Below are 14,321 nucleotides of genomic sequence, written 5' to 3' on the forward strand. Positions count from 1 at the left end.
AAACTAAAATTAACATTAAAAAAAAATATTATAAGTGAAATAAAACTTAAAACTAATATCACAGCGGGAAACCTAACAAGATAAAATAATAAATAAAACATCAATAGGGTCGGAGAGGGGAGTAAAAGGTCCCTTCTCGGATACCGAATAACAAAAATAAGAATCAAAACAATTAAATGAAAAGAAAACATTACAATAATTCTTCAACACGAGAACAAGGAAATATATTACAATTTTAAATTTAACACTTCGTAAAAATAGCAACACCCGGTGTCTAAACCTTTCTTATTATTGCCCAGAATTTGAAGAATGGGTACTTACGTATTAACGCCACCACAGCTACAGCTTTATTTAAAAGCAAAGTAGTCAATCGGATTTCGGTGGAAAATGAACAGTCTCTTTATTAATTTTAATAAATAGTTATTTATATTTATTTATTTTATAAATATAATTTAACCAAACTTAACCTACGCTCGCTAACGTTGACTAATTAACACCGTAATTTTTTGAGTATTTATTTAATAAATTCAGTAATTATTGCAATTATTTATTATTTAAATAATCAAAATACTCCTGTTAATTAGTCAAAGTTAGCGAGCGAAGCGAGCGTAGGTTAAATTATATTTATAAAATAAATAAATATAAATAACCATTTATTAAAATTAATAAAGAGACCGTTTTGAATCTATGTTAAACTCTATATCAGCCCGTTTTCCACCGAAATCCGATTGACTACTTTGTTTTTAAATAGCTGTAACTTCGGTGGCGTTAATACGTAAGTACCGAAGAATGTTTCTCTGTAATTTAAATTTACGACGCAACGCCGCATAACATACGCAATCCAAAAGTATGTGCCGCACAGTCAAGCGGCAGTTGCATTGCACGCACAGTGGTGCATGTCCTGCTGAAATGAGGTACTCGTGTGCAACTCTGGTATGCCCTAATCGCAATCGACAGAGGACCACTTCCTCACGACGAGTTTTTCTGCATAAGGAGTCCAATGGCAACACAGAATCTTTAATGTTCCGGAGATCATTATCAACGGTAGCTGTCCAGGTCACCTTGCCACTTTACTCTTAGAGACTGTTTTATACAATTAATAGTCAGAAGCAGCAACACGAGTGGTGAAAGGAGGTTGATTAGATGCGTCTTTAGCAGCGGAATCTGCACGTTCATTACCTGGAATTCCCACGAGGCTAGGAATCCAACAGAAACTCGCTTACGTGTTGCGATGGTTCAACTCGGCGATCGCATTATAGATTTCAGTGACCAAAGGATGTCTAGAGCAAAAATCTTCTAAAGCTTGGAGTGCACTACAAGAGTTGCTGCAAATAAGGATATTTCGGTACTTAGGATTAATGAATGATATTCACAGCCTCATTTATGGCATATAGTTCAGCATTATTATATTTTGTAGCGCTGCTCTGATCAAGCTTTTCTCCTGATCCATCCAGATACTTGTTGGGGCAGTTCAATTTTTATCAATGTACTAGAAAACCTACACATTCCTGATATCATATTGTACTATTCTATACTGATGAGAATAAGAGATTTATTTAGTTCATCAAAAGACATAAGCAGCAGAATACAGGCAGACAGACATACAGGAAGAATCCTAACAGGGAGGATTCTGCCTGTATTTCTGGGAGTAAGCATTCTCATGTGCAATAAGCAACAGTTTATTTGGATCTGTGAAAAGGTTATAATTACTGAACACAGTAGTTCATTTCAATTGTGATTTTCTTTAATACGTTTGGTACAAAATGTTACAGTCTCTAAGAAAGCTACACTTCTTTTACTTATTTTAAAAAGTGAAAATAAAATACCAGCTTTTTTTTAATGTAATGAAACAAATTTTTTCTCTGTTTTCAACTGCTCATACAATCTACATCACAATCCAAAGTGGGGTTGTAGGACCCCGATCAGGGGTTGCTTACATTTTAAACCTATATAAATAATAATTTTTAACTTTAATGTTTAACATTTTTTACTTACATAAATAAGAAAACCAGAAAGTATATTCTGTCATAAAAGTGTAAGCACATTTCACTCAAAAAAAAAAAAATTATAATTCATATCCATTATCATAATTTTATTATTTTTACAAAGAAAGTGTAACTTCTGCATTTTAGGAAAGTACTCACAAAACACAAAATAAACATTAATCCATCATAAACTGAATCTCATTGTTAACAGTAATTTGTTGGCAAGACTCAAATATTTCAATAACTATAAGATTTATTTATCAATTTCTCAAATTTTAATTTTTAAACCAACAATACAGATTTTTATAACTTAGTCTCAATTTTCAATATTAACTTTTTAATAAATTCTACAATTTACATAAATCTTAATCGGTAACCTTTATAATTGAAAAATCTTTCAAATTTACAAAGTATAGATAGGGCCTCCCTAAGCAGGTGTGGAACCTGATTTTAAGAAGGCTAAACTCCACGCCTGAAGAACTCAAATGTTTACCCTAGGGTCATTCCCTGTTAAATCAACAGGACCAAAATCTGACCAACTGGGATTTTCATGAAATTTGGTATGACTTAACTGCTGATAGGATTATGAAAAAATACTGAATTTCAGCTCTCTATCATAAACCGTTTCGTTTATAGAACCCTTCAAATTTGCTGGAAAATGGCAAATTTTGACTTGCAGCAATAGTGTTAGGTCAGCACAACTTTGCTATTTATTACGGTAGAATGATAAACTTGGTCTCACTTTAAAGCTTATTTGATGCTCTTTTGTATGATTATAAAAAACCTATGTTTACATCGTTTGATTTCAAGGACACCAATTTTGACCTTGAATTTCAGAAAAAAAAACAGGTCTTTAATTTTTTTAATAAAATGTGTATGTTATTTATCATTATACTATGAAGCAGTTGAGAAAATTTGAAAATGGGACTGCTTTGAGATCAGAAGATAAAAAAAGAAATGTGTATCAATGTTTCAGTAAAATTTACTTTTTTAATTTCTAATTAGTTTTATCATAAGGCTGCAATGAATATTAAGTCAAAATGAGGTTGAAAATTCTTGCACTTTAGGCTTAAAAGTGAAATTAAGTAATAGTTTTAAGTAAAACAATAAATCTAATACACTTTTAATGGATCTAAAAAATTAAGTGTAAAACATAATAATGTATAAAATATAATTCTCAAGACTCAACTTCTCCTAATACAAGAAGCTACAATAAGACAAATAATAATTGTACAATTAATAGTTAAAATATAATAATGCACGTCTTTAAATAATTATAGTTACAGCGTTTATGAGTTAGACATTTTGACAGTCTAAATCTTACATAGTACATAAAACGTAAAAAAATCAATAAAAATTTTAAATTTAAGTTTTATACATTCTTAAATTAACTGTTCATTCCAGTAGCTGTTATTTTAAATAAATATTTTAATCTGCATTAATTTTAAAAATAGTTTGATAAAATACATCATCAGCACTTATGTATTGATTAACGCTAATGTACTGATTAATTTTTCAAAGTAATGTTTCTTAATAAAAATAATTTTTTATAATAATGATTTAATAAATGTAATCTGATATTTTCATTGCCTTTCAATTACTGTTACTTAAAAATTATACCAATAACATTAGTATTAAGTAATAATTTTAAAAGTGTTTATGTGCTTATTTGAAATACCTGATTATTTCACAGTCAGTTTTTCATTTGCCCAAGTAGTTTCCTTTTCAAATAATGTATATGTACACTCAGTAGCAGTTTTCAAAATAACTTTTGTTAGTACTTTCTGCCAAGATAATATTAGAATATCACTGTGTACTGAAAAAACATAACAAAATAGACCTTGAGAGTGAAGAAAACTTACTTCCACTTCTGTCGATTCATTTGCTGATAATCACAAGCCAACCACCAAGCACCATTTATACATGCACGTGACAAAACCGTTTATATCAGAAATTTCAGAAAAACAAATTTCTGTTTAACGCAAAACTTTATGTTGTTCATATTTTTCATTTTCAGAAATAATTTTTGTTTTAAGATATCCTTTCCTGGCTGGTAAAATAGCATGCAACTTTTGAATACCTGGTATTGCCACCGCTTTTGCTAAACAAGATGATAAATACTTTTCTGCTTTCTAGTATTCTTCAACTGAAACACATATGAAACTCATACTTTTAATATTTGATCAATCCAATCATAAAGCTAAGTGACTGCTGTTATTTGAGCTTGGTATGAGCGTTATAACCTTGTTTTGATTCTAATCATTTAAGAGTACCACCAAGATCATCACATGCACTGCCATGTGATGTGACAAAGAATGTCATGCGGTGCCATTCAGCTTCAGCACCAAAGACATCCTTACAATACATTAAATTCACAAAATTTTTACGATTTTTATATTGTTCTACTGAGCCACTTGAGAAGTGAATTAGGTTATTGACAATATCACACTTTCATTTTAAAAAGTGAATTAGTCTTTTTGAAAAAAAAAAAGAGATGTCACGTTTAAGGAAGTCAGACGTAACAACTAAATTATCATTTAAAGTGTCAGAAAATTCTTGGCTTTTAAAATAAATAGCAAAAAGAAGAACTGTAGCCTGTTTAATGTTCCAGTGAACCCTTAGGCTTTATCTTGTAGCACAAATTAATAATTTTCATTAAAGTCACATTATGTGATAAAGATTCCGAGTTCAATTACAGTTTTTTAATTTTTTAAGAAGTTTGACTGCTGAGAGGCAACGTATGAATGGGGAACAATGATAATTTTTCAATAAACATCTCAATAAAATCTTTTGTGTTCTCTACTATCTCTAAACTTGAACAATCAGTTGATATCCATTACTTAAAAGTTATTTTGTCCTCAGAGTTTTCAATAAATAATGAATCTAAAATGTTTTTAAAATTGTCAGAATCAAGTCAATTCTTGGGCTCACCAACATAACAAATTTCTTGAGGTTGGATTACAAATAATTTATGCCACACATTGTTTATAAGAAGTGAAATGATTGCTGCACTCTTTTGTTAAATGGTTTAATGTACATCCTTCACACATTAATTTCACATTCTACACACACACACATATACACTGAGTTCCACTGGCACCTGCTAAAACACAATTTTTAGGACGTAAAGCAGCAAAGGTAGAAAACCCAATTTTAATACCTGTATGAGTTTCTTTCAACTGTTGATATATCTCTTACAGATTAGCCAGTACTAGTCTTTTTTTTGAACTTAAATGTTTCCACAGGATGATTTCATTGTGAAGTCGTTTTTGCCTGGCATTACACAACTTATACCATCTGATTTATAAAATGCCTGAATACATCCATCCAACTATGTTTTAATCCCAACACTTTCCAGGTTTAGGGTTCACTGATAACAGAATCCCTTGTTCTTTAACTAGTTGTTTTGCCTGTTATATCCTTGGTAGTTCCTGGGAATTCATCTTGCACTTTTTTGATGCTCCAACTTCATGGAAGAAGAGTAAGGATTGTTATTTTAAGACTTCTATCTGTTGTACAATTACTTTTTTTTTCAACTGTACCAAGATTTTGCTATCAGGTTCAACTTGAGATGAAGTCTCAGAGTGTTTACTTGCTATACTGGGTATTTTTTCCCTCACTGATGACTCAATTTTTGTAATCTTTTTGGCAGGATATGTTTACTCTAGCAATCTTTTAGATTTTACAGGTGATTCCCCAATACTCACTAGACTCTCACTGAACCTGTCTAATGCATAATTAGTTTCATCATAAAGGGCTTCTGTACCATCATCTGCTTCTTCTCCTTATTCTACTTCTGAAGCTTTACTACTAACTGAGGCAAGTTTTTTTCTGACTCTTATCACAAATCTACCAATCACTTTCTAAACTTGGATTTTTTTCTGTCATCCATGCAAACATTTTTCTTAAATTCCTAGTAAAATTATTATGACCTACTTCTTGAAATGGATTACAACATTTATTATTGTAAAAAGTAGCCATACTTCAAAAGATACCTAAATTTAAAAAAAAAAACTGTAACTACATAAACACTTAGTAATTAATAAACGAACACTGAATATCTTGACTACAGTGTAGGCATATTCATACAGGCTCATGCTTCTTATATCACATTATTCCACAAATAAATTATGCGTCAATCCATTTGAAATGTCCCAAAAAAACTTAAGCTAGTTGCTTGACCAATTAAAAAAAACTGAAACTTACCCACTTGTTTCAGGACCTTAAAACAATTTTTTTTAAATCTTTTATTTATGCAATTTACCTGTGACAGCCAATTTTGTTACGGTGTGCACACCTAGTTTTGTGATGATCATAAGGGTTTACGGAAAAAATCATAACTAAAAAACTATTGGTCCTGAAAGGATGAAACAAAAGCACTTTAATCATATTTTCTGAAGATAAAAGATTGGTCTAGTAGTTTATTTACCTTACTCTCTTCTTTCTATGAGAAAATTACCAATTAAGTTAAACATGAAAAACCGTGAAATTTCACTTTTGGTAATTTTTTTCAAGTAGGAGGGATGGCATACACAGTAAGAATTATTTTTTTACATGCAAGTAGATTTACCATAAATAATATTAATGGTGATATACTTACCCTTAAATTTTTATGAATTTTTGAAATTTTTTTTTTTAAATTCAAATTTTGGCTTCAAATAATTCTGATGGGGCTGGTGATAAAAATCTCAAATTTGCATAACTTGTATTGTTTTTGTAGATGTATGGTAAATAAAATAATTCTTGTGTATTTAACTAATAAAAAAGTTATAACCTCTCAAAAATCATGAAAAACCTGTTAAAACCGGTTTTTTCTTGTCTTCTTTGCACTTTACAATTTTTTAATATTTAGCCCCTGTGTTAATAGTTTTTTTTTAAAATTATTAATGATAATAATTGTAATTTAATAACTTAATCAATAACAGTAACCTAATACAATTTTGATTCAAAAATCCCTGTAAAAGTTATCCAAACAGATTTCAATGAGTAGCCTACATCATCATTTTTAAGAATTAAGTTTTATTTTTATATTGGGTTATTTTTGTAAACACTATTGAAGAAAAAATAAATTGTAGCAAAATTTTAATTATTCTTCAATGAAATAAGACTATTTTTGTAGAAAAGAAAGTTTATTATTTAGTGTAGTTAACCAACAGCTGTGATATCTCTTCTGATAATTCTCTTGAAATTGTATGGAAATGACCTGTCACTATAGTTAGTGATGTCAACTTTCTCAGGACTTTGCAGATCGATACTAGCACTTTGTTTTGTTGAGACTCTTGAAATGATGTATGTGGTCCAGCTGGGTGGAAAAATGAACCTGCACATCGTCATTTTCGAGGCTAATATCTACCTCTTCTCCTATCCACCACTGATTGTCATACACACAAGCAATAAAGTCTTTTCCTTAAGTGAAAGTGGTACAATACTTGACACAGGATGGTCTTCATAGTCCTTGGAGTTTGAAGTAAAGTAACATTTTACAATGCTTTCTGATACAGGAACATACTTGTGGTAGCTTCTAGTACCAACAACTCTTCACATCAGTCAAAACTGTTTTTTAGCGTTTCTGAAATCTTAGCTATCTAATCTGATTTAATAAAAAACACTTGATGTTTTTCAGTTTGTAATTACAAAATGAATATATTTCATCAACCTCTAGTATCTGACTATTTAATGGCTTTTGCCACCTCTCATTTTGTTGTTCCTCCCACACCATCACAGGTGAGATTTTGACATGAAATGGTGAGTTTCCAGCTTTCCACTAATGATTCGAAAAACTCATCTTTGGTCTGAAGAATAGTAATCATCTCTGCCCTATCAGTTGTTACCTACTGTTTGTACATTATTGTATCTGGTAACACATCATACCTCTTTGGAAAACTTGAGCATGTCAAACACTGCCTGTTTACCAGGACATTTGGTACACACATTCATCATACAGCTGTAGTTAGCCTTGTCACAAACAAAGATATCTACTAAAACCTTATAATCAACATTTGGGACCATCCATCATGAGTTTAATGTTCTGGTGGTGGGGGCAGACACAAACTGTATGAGTCCTGGATGCACCAGCCAAGATACACCATTTTGGATGGAATTCGCAGAACTTTGATCTTCCAATTTTTCCTCAGATTTTTCACTTTTAAAGGAGACATACAATTCATCTAAGTTTTATCAGAACAAGGTGCTTTTGCTAATGCACTTTAACACCATTAACACGTGTGCTAACACAATCTTTTTTACCAGGATTGCTATTATTGTCATCTTCATAAAATAACACAATTTTTTAATTGTGTCGTTACTAATTCCTGCTTTCTGTCTTTTACCTAACTGCAGTAGAAGAATGCCTTGCTCATTAACTAATTCTCTAGTAAGTCTAACCAAACGCTCAGACACACTGAACTCTGATATTATTTTAGATCTGGTCCAAGATTGGGGAAGTAAAGTGATAATATTAACCTTATCTTCTTTAGAAGCAAGAACAACTTTTTGTTTTAGTTTTAAAATAAGATCATTATATTCATGTGAAGAACATTGAACTGGATTTCATTTTCAGAAACTTTTGAGTCAAAACACAATTATTTTTTTAATTTTTCAGACCTTATTTATTTTAAATTTTATTGCTGATGGCGTTTGTTCTGTGCTTAAATTTTTCAATTTTGATGGAGGTGAATCACCCAAAATGCTACAAGCAGCATCCAGCTGTTCAATATTGTCATGTGGAGCAATGTATTGCTCTTGGCCTCTGCATTCATATAGTTCTTTGTTCTGGTGAGAAAAAATACTTTTCAAACAGTTAACATAAGGAGACTTTCCAGGAACTACATTTAAATTTGGAAAAATGTGTTCTTTAACAGCTTGCTCTAATCTCATTTGTTTTAAGCTTTTCTTAACTGTTTTTATGAGTTCTCAAAGGGTAACAACAAACTGTCCATACAGGTGACTGAATTTTCACAAAAACCTCTATGACATCTGAATCAACATGTAAAATAAGTTGTTGGTTTTCATCACTAAATTAAAAAATTTTAATGAGTTTTTTTTGGCACTGTACCATAAACTGTTTTATGACCTTCATTCACATAAATCCTACGGAACATTGTTTTTTCATTGTTTTATGTGAAATTGCTTGAAAATAATGTAAAAATGTAACTGATTTTAAAATTTGCAAATATAATATTAAGTATAACTTATTTATTTAATAAACACTTCTAAACACAGGATGAAATTTGACAGTCGGTAAAGATATGAACAGGTCACCGACTAATGGCAGACTGACCAGTCTGTAACTGCAAAGCTAAATGATGCAATAAACATAAATGAGCATGTTGCAACATGAATTTTCCTGATGACTGGAAATGATTTTAAGCACCTGTTATAACATGAACACTGCAGTTGAATGGATCAAACAAGTCTATTTCAACTTCGGTAATAAGTATACAAATATTAAAGTGCCAAGACAAGGAACACCCTTGGAGCACTTATTTAGTTAGTCAAAATGGTATTCCTTTCAGCAGATTTTTCATGATTTTTAAGAGTTTATAACTTTTTTATTAGTACAATACACAAGAAACTATTTTATTTGCCATAAACATTTACAAAAACACTGTAAGGTGTGGAAATTTGAAATTTTTATCACCAGCCCCATTAAAGTTATTTGAGGCCAACATTGGACTTTAAAAAAATAGTTTTCAAAAATTCATAAAAATTTAGGGGTACGTATATCACCATTAATATTGTTTATGGTAAAACTACTAACACATACTTACATATAAAAAAATAATTCTAACTGTGTATGCCATCCCTGCCTATTGAAAAATTACCTAAAGTGAAATTTCAGTTTTTTATGTTCAACTTTATGAGTAATTTTCTCATAGAAAGAAGAAAGAGAGGTAAATAAACTACTGGACCAGTCTTTTACAAAGAGAAATTATGAATAAATTGTTTTTTATTTCATCCTTCCAAGACCAATAGTTTTTTAATTATGATTTTTTCCGTAAACCCTTACAATCACAAAAATAGGTGTGCGCACTGTAACAGAAATAGCAGCCACAGGTAAATTACTTAAATAAAAAAATATTTTTAAGGTCCTGAGACATGTAGGAAGCTAGTGAGCAAGTTTTAATTTTTTTTAATTGGTCAAGCAACCACCCTTGGGTCATCAAATGGACTGACCCTTACTTGGGTCTAAAATAAAATATTTTAGATCATATTTAATATTGTTTACACTAAAACAATGGACACAGACTATGACTAAACTGATGATATAGTAAGCTTCAATACATTTTGTCATTTAAATCTATATTAATTATACTGACTCGCATTACATCATTACTGGTCATTTGATTGAGTTGAGATATACTATTTGTTATTACTACACAAAATGAATGAGCAACATATTCCCATTACTTTTAGTTTATTTTTGCCAGCCATTTTATTTGATTTTGGAAGTTCGCCAACAAAAATTTAAATATTTACAACCTCAAAACCCCACAAAAAAGATTTTTTTTTGTTAAACATTTATATACTTTTTTTTCTATTGACCTCAATGCAGTCCCAGTTTAAAATTTGCACAGATATCATATAATGTAATGATCAATAAAATAAACTTTTCATAAAAAAAATCGAAGACCTGTTTTTTCTAACATTCAAGGTCAAAAATGGTGACCTTGAAAAGATTTATGTAAAAATAGGCTCTTTGTACATCAAAAATGAGCATCAAAAAAATTTTATAGTCCAAATTTATCATTCTACCTTAATACAATGTTATGTCAACCTAACACTATTGCCACAAGTCAAAATTTTCTGTTTTCCAGCAAATTTTAAGGGCTCTAAAAGCAAATAATTAATGATAGAGATCTGAAATTTAGTATTTTTTTGTAACTCTATCAACAGTTAATTCATACCAAATTTCATGAAAAGCCCAGGAAGTCGGGCTATGAATGGCCAACCACCTTCTTGATTTGACAGGGAATGAGCCCCTAGTTACCATCTTAAATTAAAACTTCAAAAGGTATTGTTTTCTAACAAACACTGGTATATTTTCTTTTGTTGACAATCTGATCCAGGTTTACAGCTGACCAGTAATCTTAATTTACTGATCAAGGTATCAAGTCTCTTTTTAATTCCCTAAATGTAGCATATCCCTTTTCATAATTTAATCTATCCACTTTTGCCTCGGTCTTCCTCCAGCATTCTTTCCTTCCACTATATCTTCTAACGATAAAAATCATTCAGTGTTGACAAGTTGCCGTCATGCCCTAACAGCCAACCCAGTTATCCTTTCTTTTCTTCATTCTGCAGCTTTAATCTCCTTTCCTCTTTCACTCCAAGAGTCCATGTCTCACTTTTATACAAAAACAAATAACTCCACAAATTGTTTTTAACAGCCTCTTCTTGAGGTTATATTTGTTTTTGTTGGAAATAAATTGATGTTTTTTGTTAAATCCATTCTTGGCCTGGTTGATATGAGTCACTATTTCCTATTTTGATCAGCCATCTGATGTTATCTTACTGCACAAATATGTAACGCAGTCCACATGTTCTAAACACTCCATCCAGCATGATTGTGATTTCGTTTGATTCTAATGTGCCATAAGCATCTTGGTCCTAGTTTTATCGACGCATGGCATATTTTATAACATATTTATTATTTAATGTCTAAATAAAAAAAATATATAACTAAACATGCCTAAAGACAAAAAATACAGTTATAATTAATTAGGTTTATAGGAATGTACCATAATTGACATCGAGAAAAAATATAAATCAAATTAATATTTACTTCCATAAATCAATACGTTTTAACCTGTCAATTAAAAAAATTGAATAGATGACCACTTGATCATCTGCCATGAATTCAGATTTACTAATAATTAATTCAGAGAAACATCTATTTATTTCACCACAATCACTAAATTAGTTCAATAATAATTAATAAGATTGGTGATATATGGTATTTATTAACAAATTAGTACTAGGGGAGTGGTGTTGTGTTCCATATATGATGAAATTAAAAAGTTCTAGAATGTTAGGTTATGTTTGTAACACTAGCAGTAATGTAATGAATATCACCAGCCTTTCAAGGGGGCAAAAACACAAAAACAGTAACAAAATTTCATTACTTCAAGCAACAAACACAGAATTGATATTTACAAACTTGAATTAAAAATCATTGCTAATCAGTAAAATAAGTAAACATAAATAAATATACACAGTAGACTGCATAGGTGACCAATAAAACAAAAAAAAAACAACTCAAATACTTACCATGGTTAATATACTCTGTAGCAGAGTATCAACTGGGCCCGTAAAAGAATACAAACGATTCTGTTTGGATGATATCCTACCTAACTTCGAATTAATAAATGATGCCAACACTCATATTATACTTTGTTTACAAATATTTTATCACTCAAAATGAATATTTTTTTACAATAATTATTTTCTGTCATATAATTCTATAAGTCTCCTGAGTAATTTTTCACAACTACGATATTATCTTCACTAAATGGTATCAAATATTTTCCTCTAGCAAGTTAGACCTACGGAGTGCAAGCTAATAAATCAAAGACAATAGAAATTTAAGATACTGTTGAAGGACTTACAGAAACTTAAATCCAACAGGTTTTATTGTAAATAACTAATTAGACACATGAATCTTTCGTAAATGCGCAAAGCAAAGTCGTCGTAGCAATAATATTCTTCTGCACAATGTTTTCTAGGTTGACTTCCACGCATAACTTTTCGTCACTCGCGCCAATTTCTTTACAGTTATTCGCCCCAGTTGGATTTTATCAAACATCATTTTTCTTCATTAATTATGGTATTTTTAAAATTGTTTTGTTTATATAATTTTAGTGTTTAAATTAATATTACTACTACTTTTTAAATTGTAAATACAATTTAAAAAAAAAATTTAAATGATTTTGCTAAAAAAGATAATTTTTAAATGTTCGATATTTTTTGTTTTTACTTTTAATATACAGTTATATTATTTATTTAACAGAAATATGCAGAAAATGTAAAACAATTCTAAACGATTTGGGTACTTCTCAAGGATGCCTGTAGCCGATCTGTAGAGAGATGTCATTGAATACTAGATCATGGATACCGGTGTTCTTTGGTGGTTGGGTTTCAATTAACCACACATCTCAGGAATGGTCGAACTGAGAATGTACAAGACTACACTTCATTTACACTCATACATATCATCCTCTGAAGTATTATCTAAACGGTAGTTACCGGAGGCTAAACAGAAAAAGAGAGATGTCATTGTAGTTAGTTAAATAGCATCATTGGAAGGAAAAAATAAATAAATTGTACATATTTTTTCCTTTTTAAATGTATACATTGTACGGTAATATTAAAATCATACAGTGATACTGTAATGGTAAAATAGAGTACAGTATTTTTTGAGAACTGTAATTTACGTATATCCTATACCGTATAACCTACCTGTATTTCTGCATTAAATGTGAGTCTCAATTTACGCGATTTCATTATACGCGGAAATTTTCCGGAACCTAACAACCGCGTAAACTGAAGGTGCACTGTATAATACATTTAAGTAAATTTATATATATATATATTTACAATAATATATTCAATAAATCTAAAAGTATAAAATATAATCGAACCATACTTTACCTTCACTCGCTGCGAAGCAAGCAAAGGTTCGATTATATTTATTTTTTATAAAGATAGATTATAATTTTTATTTATTATTATTTTTTTTTTTAGTGGCGCCATCTAACAACCAACTACAACGACAACTGACTACAGCTCGGCTGCGGGCATCTTGAAAAGTACCATGATTTGAATATTGTAAAAATATTTTAGTGAGGAATTTATTCATTAATTTTTGTATTTTTTATTTATATTCATTAATGCCATAGGCTAACTAACAAAAATATTATATATATATATATATATATATATATATATATATATATATATATATGACTTAAAATCCAAGGTGGATTAAAAAAAAAAAAATGCAACAATTACCTATTTAAAAGACCAGATACAATAAATAATAACAAGGTAATCATCAGGCCAATCTAACAATATTAAAAGTACCAGTAACAAAATAACACAACAGTAATAAAATGCCAACAATAAGTAACAACTATAGGCCTATAACAAGATATATATTGTTATAACAGTAATGTAATCTTAACAGATTTAACAATAACAAATTACTGATAGATTTCCACAATTCAAAACAATAAAAGGACGTGACAATTTATGACCTAAATGCAAGAAGAATAAGATAAGTAAATGCACAACAAAACATGAATGAGATGTAGTCAGTAATAATAATAAATTAGCTGT

At 30.0% G+C, this 14,321-nt stretch overlaps 1 protein-coding gene across 6 annotated transcripts in view; it reads right to left on the reverse strand.

The window, feature by feature from the left end:
* The window catches only part of LOC142331265 (uncharacterized), a 106,335-nt gene that overhangs the window by 15,615 nt on the left and 76,399 nt on the right, over positions 1-14,321 (reverse strand). The window contains exon 1 of one of the 6 annotated variants that reach the window (XM_075377534.1): positions 12,255-12,791. The exons of the other annotated variants lie outside the window; for them this stretch is intronic. Within the exon in view, the coding sequence (XP_075233649.1) occupies positions 12,255-12,257 (3 nt within the window). The 5' untranslated portion in view covers positions 12,258-12,791. Of the gene's footprint in view, positions 1-12,254; positions 12,792-14,321 lie in introns of those variants that run through there. 6 annotated transcript variants of the gene reach the window in all.

The sequence above is a fragment of the Lycorma delicatula genome, chromosome 1 (genome assembly GCF_047948215.1).
Source record: "Lycorma delicatula isolate Av1 chromosome 1, ASM4794821v1, whole genome shotgun sequence".
Classification (NCBI taxonomy): Eukaryota; Metazoa; Arthropoda; class Insecta; order Hemiptera; family Fulgoridae; genus Lycorma; species Lycorma delicatula.